At 44.7% G+C, this 12,694-nt stretch overlaps 2 protein-coding genes across 2 annotated transcripts in view; one reads left to right on the top strand and one right to left on the bottom strand.

Annotated features, from left to right (window-relative positions):
• inppl1a (inositol polyphosphate phosphatase-like 1a) overlaps positions 1-8,196 on the top strand; it is a 20,264-nt gene extending 12,068 nt beyond the window's left edge. The window contains exons 11-27 of the mRNA XM_079271227.1: positions 101-203; positions 397-593; positions 687-804; positions 1,094-1,190; positions 1,315-1,453; positions 1,555-1,654; positions 2,112-2,200; positions 2,303-2,384; positions 2,555-2,644; positions 2,902-3,015; positions 3,359-3,535; positions 3,644-3,799; positions 3,994-4,078; positions 4,532-4,618; positions 4,741-5,482; positions 5,645-5,778; positions 5,875-8,196. Of these exons, the coding sequence (XP_079127353.1) occupies positions 101-203; positions 397-593; positions 687-804; positions 1,094-1,190; positions 1,315-1,453; positions 1,555-1,654; positions 2,112-2,200; positions 2,303-2,384; positions 2,555-2,644; positions 2,902-3,015; positions 3,359-3,535; positions 3,644-3,799; positions 3,994-4,078; positions 4,532-4,618; positions 4,741-5,482; positions 5,645-5,778; positions 5,875-5,983 (2,619 nt within the window). The 3' untranslated portion in view covers positions 5,984-8,196. The remainder of the gene's footprint in view (positions 1-100; positions 204-396; positions 594-686; positions 805-1,093; positions 1,191-1,314; positions 1,454-1,554; positions 1,655-2,111; positions 2,201-2,302; positions 2,385-2,554; positions 2,645-2,901; positions 3,016-3,358; positions 3,536-3,643; positions 3,800-3,993; positions 4,079-4,531; positions 4,619-4,740; positions 5,483-5,644; positions 5,779-5,874) is intronic.
• Positions 8,197-10,304: 2,108 nt separating this feature from the next.
• Positions 10,305-12,694, bottom strand: phox2a (paired like homeobox 2A; the record flags this gene model as incomplete). The annotated part of the gene is made up of 3 exons (XM_079272587.1): positions 10,305-10,799; positions 10,959-11,146; positions 12,472-12,694. The coding sequence occupies 3 exons, from the start codon at positions 12,692-12,694 to the stop codon at positions 10,305-10,307; spliced, it is 906 nt and encodes a 301-aa protein (XP_079128713.1).

The following is a 12,694-nucleotide window of genomic DNA, read 5'->3' as shown; positions in this document are numbered from 1 at the left end:
TGTGTGTGTGTGTGTGTGTGTGTGTGTGTGTGTGTGTGTGTGTGTGTGTGTGTGTGTGTGTGTGTGTGTGTGTGTGTGTGTGTGTGTGTGTGTTTCTCAGAAGCGGGAGGCATTTTGCCAGCTGCTGCAGCTGATGAAGAACAAACATTCCAACCAAGACGAGCCAGACATGATTTCCATCTTCATGGGCACCTGGAATATGGGTGAGACACAAACACACATTATTCGTAATATCTTCAGATACATTTTTCAACATGATCCACGTTAAAAGCAGCACACACTGAACCATCATTTATTTTCATGTAGTGCATTTAAAAATGACAGAGTATGTGTTTCCAGAGCTTGACATTCGTATTTCTGAGGAGGAGAATGTAATATTTTGGTCATGGTCTCTAGGCTCAGTGCCTGCACCGAAGTCTCAGGCCTCATGGGTGTTGTGTCGCGGCCTCGGGAAGACTCTGGACGAGATTACGGTCACCATCCCTCATGACCTTTACGTGTTTGGAAGCCAAGAAAACTCTGTGTGCGATCGGGAGTGGGTGGAGTCACTGCGCGCCATGTTGAAGGAACAGACGGAGCTGGATTATAAACCGGTGAGGAAAGAAAGCTTTTCTGTCAAATATGACATTCAGAAAGAAACGATGACTAATTGGTTCCCAACGCTCTGTTGTTGTCATCGGTTGTAGATCGCAGTGCAAACTTTGTGGAACATAAAAATTGCTGTGTTGGTGAAACCGGAACACGAGAACCGGATCAGCCACGTGGGGATGTCCAGTGTGAAGACGGGCATCGCCAACACGCTGGGTAACAACAGCACTCGGTGTTCAGTCTCCATTCTTCTTCACGTGCTTTACTCTCTAGACCGAATATAGAGATATGAACAACAGAATAACGCCGCTATCAAACACTGACACTGTTAACAAAGGAGTTATTATGGATTTTATTACTGCAACTCTTGCGGTCTCACCAAAAACTATGATCGAAGAAACCATCAAATTTTGTTCAACAACGTAATGCTTGTTGTTCGTCATTTACAGTTAATAACTGTAATATATGCATTTTGAATGTTTGTTTTGACATTTGTTTGTTAAAGGTAACAAAGGAGCTGTGGGCGTGTCCTTTATGTTCAACGGGACGTCTTTCGGCTTTGTGAACTGTCACCTGACATCAGGCAATGAGAAGATTGCCAGGTATCCACCTCAGCCCTACACACACGTTGTTCATGGCCATTTTATTTCAGGGTCTTGTACCTTTTACCCTTTTGCATCTACATGACACACAATACTCGCACTCATTTACCTTTGACCCCTACAGGAGGAACCAGAACTACCTAGATATCCTCCGCCTGCTGTCGTTAGGAGACAAACAGCTGAGCTCCTTCGACATCTCGCTGCGCTTCACACACCTCTTCTGGCTGGGAGACCTCAACTACAGGCTGGATATGGACATACAGGTGAAGCAGAACTCAGACACACACACACACACACACACACAAGATTGATGAAATGCAGCCGATGTGCATGACACCTCCTCTCCTTTTGTGTCCGTGTGCAGGAGATTTTAAACTACATTAACAGGAAGGAGTTTGAGCCCCTGCTGAAGGTGGACCAGCTCAACCTGGAGAGAGAGAAGAACAAAGTCTTTCTACGCTTTGGTTCGTGTTTCTACCGGACTTCTGGCTTACAGTACTGTTTACCTCCTCTCCCTATGCATAATGGTATCGATGCAAGTGTTGGAAGACTCAAAATCAGCCTCTAATTCTCTCAGCCTTTTTGCCATTGCGAGAAACTGTGAGAGCTTTATATAAATACTGTAAATGTGTCGACACAAGCAGTCTTGTTTAAACACAACCAATCAGTCAGCTCTGCTTACTAAAAGTGTCTTCTTTCTGTGGCACTAATGCAGTAAATATAACTTGGACATTGCAAAATTCAAAGGAAGAGACAGAGGCTGTCTATCGTCTCAGCAATTCTCCATTTGTTTTAGAGTTATACTTATACTAACATCTCAAATTAATACGATTTATTGAATTAATAAAATGCTCCGCTTTGCACCGTTCCACTCACCTGCGAGGAGTTCTAACAACAGAATGTGTGTCTCCCTGTTTGCAGGGGAGGAAGAGATCTCGTTCCCACCCACCTACCGCTACGAGCGTGGCTCAAGGGACACGTATGTGTGGCAGAAGCAGAAGGCCACAGGGGTTTGTTTACCAACTCACGCAGCATCACAGGCGGTCGTCCTCCCAGGCGTTTCTGAAAACTGATGACTCTACTGTGTCTTCTACTGTTCTTGTCTGTCCCAGATGAGGACCAATGTTCCATCCTGGTGTGACCGGATCCTGTGGAAATCCTACCCAGAAACACACATCGTCTGTAACTCCTATGGTGAGAAAAAATAATTCAGACATTTCTTTCAATTCAGTGTAACAGAGGTAGTTTTTTTTTTTTAGCAATTTTAGCAACTGAGTGTTGTGATTAATTTCCCCTAAACATTGAAAACCTCTATATATGTCTTGTACATGATGATGGGACTTCTATCTTCCTTTGTTTGCCAGGCTGTACAGATGATATAGTGACCAGTGATCATTCCCCTGTGTTTGCTACCTTCGAGGTGGGGGTGACCTCACAGTTTGTCTCCAAGAAAGGTACAAGTGGATTCAGTTACATTTATTTTCCTTTGTTTATTTTCTCTTTCTGTCAATCGTGAGTTGAGCTGAATATAAGCTGTTGCTCATTCTCATTCACACTGTGTCACGGCTTCTATTTTAAAAGTTAACGTAACGCAACTGAAGGTCAGTTAGTAAGTGCATAATGTTTAATCTTTTCACATTCATGGTCTGTGTTATGTTTCTGGCTCACCGTCTTCCTCCACTCCCCCCTCCCCCCTCCTGTTTCTCTGTAGGTCTGCCAAAGTCTTCAGAGCAGGCCTACATTGAGTTCGAGAGCATTGAGGTCATCGTGAAGACAGCGAGCAGAACCAAGTTTTTCATCGAATTCTACTCCACTTGTCTGGAAGGTCAGAAGAACACGCCGGCACGTGACCAAAATCCACCAGGGAGTTACAGTACAGACGGGGTTTCTGTAACACCTAATGGATTAATAAAAGTTCCATCTGTTTCTTCTTTTCGTATCTCTCTCCCTCCCTCCCTTTCTCAGGCAGTCAGTATACCTTTTAAGCTTGAATCCATTTTTGACCTGTGCCGCATCCCCACCTCCTGTCCGCCATGTACTTTTGAATGAAATGCAATAGAAACATCTTCCTTCTCTCCTTCCCACTTCTCCTTCCAACCTTGTTCCCTTTGTCCTCTTCCCCCCCCCCTCCCCCACCCTGCATTTCTCTGTCTGTCTCTCATCTGTAGAGTTTAAGAAGAGTTACGAGAACGACAGTCAGAGCAGCGACAATGTCAACTTCCTGCGCGTGGGCTGGTCCAACAAGCAGCTGACGACGCTGAAACCTCTTCTCTCGGAGATCGAGTACCTGCAGGACCAACATCTGCTGCTGACCGTGAAGTCACTGGATGGATACGAGTCCTACGGTATGAAGAGACTGTGATGAGGTCGTGCAATTCTTTAAAGTGGACTTTCAGTCTGACAAATAAACACGTGTGTGTGTGTGTGTGTGTGTGTGTGTGTTTCCCTGCTAGGAGAGTGTGTGTTGGCTCTGAAGTCTATGATTGGCAGCACAGCACAGCAGTTCCACACCTACCTGTCCCACCGGGGCGAGGAAACAGGAAATATCAGGGGGTCCATGAGGGTCAGAGTCCCTTCAGAAAGAATGGGAACCAGGGAGAGACTCTACGGTAAACACAGCCAATTAACAGGAATCAGTGAACCTCTCCAGAGGAGAGGAAATATGTAAATGAAGCACTTGAGACAAATGAAAGGACTTTTAAGCTTCAAGAATTTTGCAGGCGCAATTTGACCAAATGATGCAGGATGACGTTTGACTGATGTTTAAGTTAACTTAAAGTTCATTTTTATGGTTGTATTTCAGAGTGGATCAGTGTGGACAAGGATGAGACGGGTGGACCTAAAGGGAAATGCACTTTGGTATCCAGAGTGGGACATGAATACGTCAAGTCAGTACACTCTACTTCTGTATTAAAATGCAAAAAGCTGAATATTTTCATAAAATGTGCACCCATCCTTCAGAGGACATTATTCTATACACCACATTGTACAGCTCTATATATTTGCATTATAGTGGATATCTGCCTGATCCAACTTAAAATGTATAAATTGTGGACCAATGTAGAGGTTATGTTTTTCTGGAGTACACAATACAAAAGTATTTTTGCTTGTATTAAACCTTCATACAGTTTAATACAGCAGAAATAATCACAATGTTGTAATGAAAAACAAATCATTGATTATGTTCCCATTTGCCTGATGAAGACCCAGTATGGTTACAATGTTACATTTTTACCTTTTTTAAAAAATCTGATATCGTGCAGGGATGTGCACAAAAACACCTTTCTCAATCCTCTGTTTTGTCACAGCAGCTGACCGGTTGTGATGTTGTCTCTGTGCAGGCCAGCTGTAGTTCGTAAACAGCTTGGAGAGCTGGGAAAAGTGAGCGAGGAGGGAGAACGGACCAGCAAGGAGGAAACTGCTGCAAGGTACCGCCCCATTCATATAGGTTACACACGTATGCAAGATAACCACACAGATGCAACCGCTTAGACACATTTTTAATGTGGAAATCAACCACCTGTTATGTTTTTTTCTGTATATTTTTAAGGTCTAAACAGGACGCACCAGACGGCGATCCGTCCATCTGCAAGAACAGCTACAATAATCCCGCCTACTACATCCTGGAGGGCGTTCCCAACCAGTCGGCAGCTGCTCTTTCGCCTGAGCTCCTTCCGTCTCCTCCCTCCCCAAACCCCCAGGTAGCTAAAGCCCCTCCTCCCTCAGCTGGAGCTCGAACCAAACCGCCCTTTGTGGCCTCGGTGCCCTCTCACCCACGCAGACCCATGATGGGGCACTCGGTCCGCGCTATTAGCGAGGAGGGCTCCTCGGAGGACGACGGAGGCGCCTGCGTGGCAGGAGCGCAGGGGGGTGGTGTTGGAACGACAGTCGGAAGCACGCTGAATCGACCTCCTCCCGACTTCCCCCCTCCTCCTCTCCCTAAGGGAGCCCTGGAGATGGTCGCAGAAGCCCCCTTCTCCAAACCTCGCACTCTTTACCCAGACCTGGCCGAGGTCAGGATCCCAGCAGCCGGCGCTGCTGCCCCACCGGCCCTCGGAGAGGGTTTTAGACGAGGAGGGGGAGGACCAGGGGCGTTGGACGACCAGTCGTGTTCTGTGCTCCAGATGGCAAAGACGCTGAGTGAGAGTGAGTTTCCTGGGCAGCCTCCGCGCGCTCCATCTGCGCCGCCGCCTCTTAGAGGGCAGCCAATGGGTTTAGGTCTGGACGCCTGCCGCACCTTCCCCCCCAGAAATGCCATCACAGAGAGTATTGCAGAGGACATGCCTGAGGAGGTGAGCAGTCCATTTCAATGAACACTCGGTGCCTCATTCAAAGGTAGAAATGGCATTACATTGTGACGTGTATGGGTTGTTTGGGTATTTGTTTTTTAGACGAGCTGCAATCTTCATACAGCAGTTTTTAAGCTGACACTGTGTTTTATTTCCCTTTCACAGGCATTTTGGGGCAGCAGTAGTTCTTCTTTGTCTGTCGGAGACTCGTCGGTGGGGGAGTGGCTGCAGAGGCTGGGACTGGAGAGATATGAGCAGGGCCTTCTACACAACGGCTGGGACGACCTGGAGTTCCTCAGGTACATACACTGTTGCTGTAGACCTCTCTACTCTAATCGCCACTGTTATTCTTTCATCATGATTGATAAATAATAAAAATTGTTTTTTGTTTTCAGTGATATCACTGAGGAGGACCTGGAAGAGGCGGGAGTGCTCGACCCCGCTCACAAGCGAGTCCTGCTGGAGAGCCTCAAGCAGCAGCAGCAGCAGCAGCAGCAGAAATAAACTCTTTGAAGCTGGTCTCTGACTGGTCCAAACTGGCCTGGTACCACACCGGGTCCCAAGAGGCCAAATCTCAGCTGAACTGAACTGAACTGAGCTGAGCTGGAACGTGCCAATTAATGCCAGACTGTGCCTTCTGAGAGAAATTGCACTCCATTTGTACTTTCAAAAAAAACACTTAGAACCACCATCTTTTTCAGATGGTACTGTATGTGTGTTGTCGTCGCAGAAGTGGCCTTATTTAACGAGAATCATTTCAGTCCTTCAAGTGACACTACATGTCCCTCAGCATTGAAACCGAGCGAGGAGATGCAGGATGAGATCATATTTTCTGGCCACACGGAATTGGAGCTATGACTGAAGCAGCTGATTCCTTTATGTTGTACCGTCACTTCTGACCTGCAGCTTTCATGCTAGCTTCAGAGCTTGTTTTGTCTTTCTGTTTCCTGGAAAACATAAATCAAGTCAGTGACTTTGATACTCCTCAGAAGAGGAGATTTTCTAATTTAAAGCAAAATGAAAAGAGGGATTTTTGTGGGAAACAAGAGCCTTGTCTCAGGGTTTTTTTCCGCCCCACTGACAGACAGATTTGAGGAAACTTTATGGGGATTGTTAGACAGCACTCGAGGGTAACGTCAGCACACAGCCGGGGAGCTTCAGTGATGGAGGCGGACAGGAAGTGGTGACCGTAGAGGAGTTAGCCCGGGCTCATGTCGGGCAATAGCTAGGTCAACTTGCAATTCTCATATTTTATACTTGTGTGATGATGTTTGGGCCGCTGTTGTTTACATGGTGGCAATCATTGTCTGTGTCTCTGCACATATTTATGATTTAGGATAAAGGGAATATGGAGCAAACCAACCAAACCGGTCCCGGTAGAGCTAAGCGTGCATGCTTCGCCGTGGTACAACATTTACCAGCACCCCGAACACTGACATTTCAGCTTGCAGAGTGTGACGAGTTGATTGCATTATTAGAAGATGAGAAGTAATTTTTTCAGAAAACTGTAAACACTGACAAATGAGTGCCGCACTACATGAGGCCATAATATCACAATTTTACATGAGGTGAACTCTAAAGGTTTTATCCAGCACATTTATGATTTTCACTCTTTAATTGTCTGCGAGGACATGAAATTTGAATTTATAGAAGAAGCTGAATCATATTTTAACATCATAAAACGGTTTGATGGGCTTTATGTCACATCTGGCATTCATTTCTCTTTAAATTGTTTAAAACAGAATTGGCTAACATAGCTAAATGGATTAACTGATGGTAATGTTCGACAGACAGTTATTTACTTAACCATCTTATTGTCGTTGTCTTGGAGAAACCATTTGTCACCAAAACGTGTTTTTCCTGTCATGCTGTCTGGAGATTTTGCAGATCTTATTTTGTTATATTACTCGTGAGACGGCATATATTATGTACTCGTGGGAGAACTTGTCGCCTCTCAAGATTCTTTAAAAGAGTCAGGTTTCTGCAGGACATGGAGGGTTTGAAGGCTGATGTTGTTCCCTAATGTAACCCGCAGGGGGCGCTGCTTCTCCATAAACCTCACCAGTGTGTTTGATGCTGACTGTGCAAAATTTGTGGAAAACGGGACGCAACCAAGTCATGTTCAGTGAAAGAAGTTAGTTTGTTTATATCTTGTTCTTCAGCAGTGAACCAGCGAGTTAACTCACCTGTGAGTGTTCACAGTGTCTTTATCTGTTCTTAATTTAAAATCCTGCCTCTTCGGCCTGTGAGACGAGAAGCCAAACCATAAGCCAGTTTATATTGTTTTAGAGACGCCGACGTGGCGATCTCTTAATGAATGTGTTTCAAAATTGGGACTAAATATGTGTGTGTAGCAGTTTCATTCATGTTTATCTCTCCTAATTTTCCTCGTGACACAAAAACGTCCTTGAATTGTGTTGCATCACATGCAGCCTTTTTACTTGTGTTATGTGTCATACAAGTTGTCTAATTTCCTAACAGCCCAACAACTATGATGCAGAGAATGTGGATCTGCTGTGTGGCCTCTCAGTGTTCTTGGTTGTGTGTGTGTGTGAGTGAAAAAGAGACGCGTCATTGTTGTTTTCTCTGACGCACTCCCTTTTTATCTCGTTCCTTCATGTAGTCACCTCTTTTGTTTATGTTACAGTTAATGTAAGTTGTCCATGTAATTTTTATTTTAGTTTTTCAATTAAAACTAATATCTTACTTGTTTTCTACATTCGCTCATTCTCCTCTTTTTGTTGTCGTCTGCAGAGAAAGCTGAGAGGATGAAACAGTTATGATCTGTAGACCGGCCTCAGTTTAAGGAGAGGTAACATGAAAATACGTGACATTCATGTCACTTTTTATTTGACTTTAGGGAGCTCGTATACGTCCAGTGCTCATGAACGCAGCTTTGTTAGTGAGGTCTGCACATAACCCACAACACTCTGTTTACACACAAGAAACCAGATCATTGAACGCATCACGTAGTGCTTCCATAATGTAGATTTATTAGAATATTCAGAGTAGTGCTATAACTTCTCATTCACTAGAGCTTCTGTCGATTCATAGTTTTCATGGACGTGTGTTGGTCTGTGAGACAGATGCTCCACAGAGAAATAAATCTGTAAAGCAACATGAGAGGAATAAACAAAGGGCTACCTAATATTTATATTATTAATTACGGAATTTACAGTCACAAAATTTCAGGAGCAGTTCAAAGAAATGTGTGGGGTTTTCCTCACTGACATAATAAAGAATATTAATAAATACATGTTTTTTTCCCCCCTCTTTGAGTAGATTTCTGGAGTAAACCCTCTTTAAAAAGTCAGCCATGAAATCAGTCTTGTTTCAGTGATGTGCTACAAAATGAAATAGAGATGATACACAATTCGCAAGTTGAGAGGAAATACAAACAGCTGCTTTTTTCATTTTTTTGCAAAAGAAACACGGAACAGATAGTTATGGACATACAGTAGAAAACTCCAGCAACTGTCTGCATCTCTCTCTCTATATATATATATATATATATTGCCAACATGTTACCAGCTTGTGTTGCATTTCTGACAAAGACCCATATTCGTCGGCTGTGGGAGAGTTAATAAAAATAAAAAACACTGACGAGAGAGCCGGAGTGGGTGATGAGTTGTTAGTCCGATAGAGTTCACACCTCAGACAGAAGCAACAAACTCATTCCTCCCCATCAGTCCAGCAGGAGACTCATCAAACAACTCTTCAGTCAGTGACAACAGTGATAAACCATGTTGGAGTACCATGAGACAAGTCAGTAATAATTAAGATTGACACGTGTATGTTCTGCTCTTTGTATAACTACATCTTTTACACCTCTCTCCACCCAAATAACAGGGCAGGGAACTCCATGAGCCTCAAATTCTTACTTTCCTCTTGCTGAATTTGAACAAAGTGCCCACTGTTTGATAGAGAAAGGCATGATGGGACTGAGAGATGGGATGGGACCATAAAGCCTGAGGGAGGGGGAGGGGGGGGGGGGTCACATTGAGGATGAGAGTAAGGGAGTCAGGACTTGATACAGTAAAGAATAAGGAGGAGGAAGGGATGAACTGGGGAGGTGTCTGGTCTGGACCCGGCTGCTCTAATTGGATTTTGAGGGTGCCCTGCTCTGCTTAGGCAAAGAGATTTAAGGGGGGGGGGGGGGGGCCCTGTTCCCTTTCTGGGGGGAGTCTGTGTGTCAGCAGAGCTTAGAGGAAGTTGTGCTTGAGGATAAAAGTTTCGTTTGTTTCGTTTTCCCCAGCAGAGACCGGAGCGTGATGTTTAGATTTCTGCTTTAAACCCGGCGTGTACTTGACCGCCATGCTCATCAGGGCGCATGTGTGGCGCTCCAAAGGGCTCCGTGGGAATGTTGAGTTTATAAGTGAGCAAGAAAGAGTGAAAAGAGGCTGTATTAAATGCGGCTATGCATATTCTGATGTGTTTATCAAGTCAAAAGCGGTTGTGATTCGGCGACACACAAACATCCTTTCAGTGTTTTATATCTGCGGAGGAGGGGCTTCTCTTCTGAGAGTGAAGAGTTAAAGTCATCGCAGGTTGAGGAAACTGACCGTGTCCAGAGTTTTGCAGGTGCAGTTGCATAATATTGTTTTAGGGTTGAGAGATGGTGACCAACACTTTTGACTTTATTGTCTTTGCTTTGAATCAGTTGGACAGGATTTTTTTATTTTATTTTTTGGATAAGGACCGAGGGCCTCCCTGACCTATACAGCCGACTACCCCAGTGAACTCAGTGTTATAATGGGTAAGAAACTCTTCACTGTTCCAGTACAGACAGCACAATGTTTTGTTTCTCATTTTCTCTCCCTGTGCTTCAGAACAGGTTCGTCTTGATGCCGGGGTTGGGTTTTCTGTGGAAGGAGGACAGGACTCCAGCAAAGGGCCCGGTCATACTGTCCGCCGGCTGCCAGGCCTTCAGAATCTCCTGAGTCTGGGCAGCCGGCTGGGCCACGGCCGGGTTGGACGGTCCCATGCTGGACCAGCTGGGCGGCTTCAGCCCCTGGAGGACCGGGGAGCTGGAGGTGTTGATGTAGCCGCTGTTGATGGGAACCGGGCTGGGACTCAGGCTGGCGGGGCTGCCCAGGTTCCCGTTGGCCGAGCCCGGCAGGGAGGCCGTGCTGTCCGGCGTGGGGCTGCAGGTGGATTCTTTGGACTCGTCGTCGTCAGAGGAAGACCTCAGCTCTCCGCCCTTCTTGCATCCAGAACTGCTGCCGGAGCTGCTGCCCGTGGTGCCGCCAGAGTTGCTGACTTTGGCGTTGGCTGCGCGCTCCTGCTTACGAAACTTGGCGCGCCTGTTCTGAAACCACACCTGTTAATTAAACAGACAAAGTTAAAAAAATGAATATGTGAGTAAAATACATGGCGTATAGGAGGCATCGATAGATGTCAGATAACAACCATAAAGTCAGACAGAAGTAAATGGGACATGGTATTAGAAAGCAGCAGGTTAAACGCCTGCTCCTCTCACCTGTACTCGCGCCTCGGTCAGGTCTATCTTCAGTGCCAGCTCCTCGCGGGTGTAGATGTCCGGATAGTGCGTCTCGGCAAACACGCGCTCCAGCTCCTTCAGCTGGGAGCTGGTGAAGGTGGTCCTGATGCGCCGCTGCTTCCGCTTCTCGTTCAGGCCGGAGGGGTCCGAGAAAAACTTGTAAGGGACTGTGAGGGGGAAACATGATATATATCTGTTTAGTGGTCGAAAAGCAACATTTAACATGGTCTGACAGCAGAGGCCCCTGATTGCAATGATAAGGAGAGGCCCCGCGTAGATGAAGCAGGACCCTGTTTAACTCATCGGGTTTAAAAAAAGAAAGAAAGAAAGGAAAACAACTTTTAAACTACGTCATCGGGAAATCTGTCATAATCCGTTTTTCGTTAATTAACAAACTGTGTTTCTACAATATAGGCCTATTTACTGGTTTGTTGAAGTCGGATTAATTGTTTGATTACAGAAGGACACAAATTTGTGAAATACACAAATCAACATTGTACATTTGTATTGAATTTGGCCTAAAACGTTTCTCTGTTTTATAACGTTGACTGAGAGTTTTGCGGCTCGTAATAGGCCTTAGAGAGGTTTACGGCTTAAAACGAATTAGGCTGTTTATTTATAATCATATATGTTTAGATTATTATTCATTTATGTATCGAATTTATAAAATGTTTTACAAATCCAGCACGTGAACCTCTTAATCAGTAAAAATATGCAGTCAGTTTTCAATTAAAATATATTGGTTATTTTGGAGTAACGGCTTCTAGAAATGTCACAATGGGTTATTTAAAGTCAATCCTGTCAAAATCGAAACTCAATCAGAAAGGAACAGATCTTAGCTGCTTTAAGAAAAGAAAAGAACAACATATTGAGTTTAAAATCGTATTTAAATTTAGACACAATTAGCCAGTTGTTGCAAGCAAATGAATAACAAATGTTTCTGTTGGGTGGGCTCATTACCAACAGGTGTGTGTGTGTGTGATTTGTCAAGGATGATTTCGTTTTTTTAAATGATGTATCGTTGTTATTACTCGTATTATTATTATATGAGCCTATGTAAAGTTATTCTTATTTAGGCTGTTGCAGATTGACGTGTGTTATATAACCTATTCTTTGGAAATACAATGTTTTACCTTTAAAAATCTCTTATCATCATGAATGTAAACACATTACCTGTAAATCATTACATTAATGCAAATGTATTTATTCTGCAGTTATGTCATTCTAAATCTGGAATGAAGTCTGTTAAGATACAAATCCACGTAAACCATTTAGGCCTTTATGATGGTCATCAAAAACGAAAAATAGAGTTGATAATTAGATATTTTCCTTTTTCCTTTGCTTTTTAAATGTCGATGTGTGTCAAAGTCAGAGAACATGATGAGTCGACTGAACGTGTTTTCCACGTTTAAAACAAACACGAGCCTATAATGAACCACATCTTATCTGTATGTCCACGCAGACCTCCGGAAGAATAAAACAGGCTCCATACCTGAGGAGTACGGTGTGGGCTGGTGCTCTCGCAGCGCTCCCAGGGTGCAGCTGGCCGTGCTGAGCGGAGTGCAGCCCGGGTTGGAGAACGGTCCGCTCCGGATCGGGTTGTACTGGAAGGAGCTGGCCTGGCTGCACGAGCTGAAGTCCGCGTAGGCCGACGCTTCCATGGCCGCCATGCAGGAGTCATAGGAGTTCAGATAGGAGTAATCCATTTTATACAT

Source organism: Melanostigma gelatinosum (genome assembly GCF_949748355.1).
Source record: "Melanostigma gelatinosum genome assembly, chromosome: 7".
NCBI lineage: Eukaryota > Metazoa > Chordata > Actinopteri > Perciformes > Zoarcidae > Melanostigma > Melanostigma gelatinosum.
Note: the sequence above shows the minus strand (reverse complement) of the source record. Positions and strands in the feature narration are given on the sequence as shown.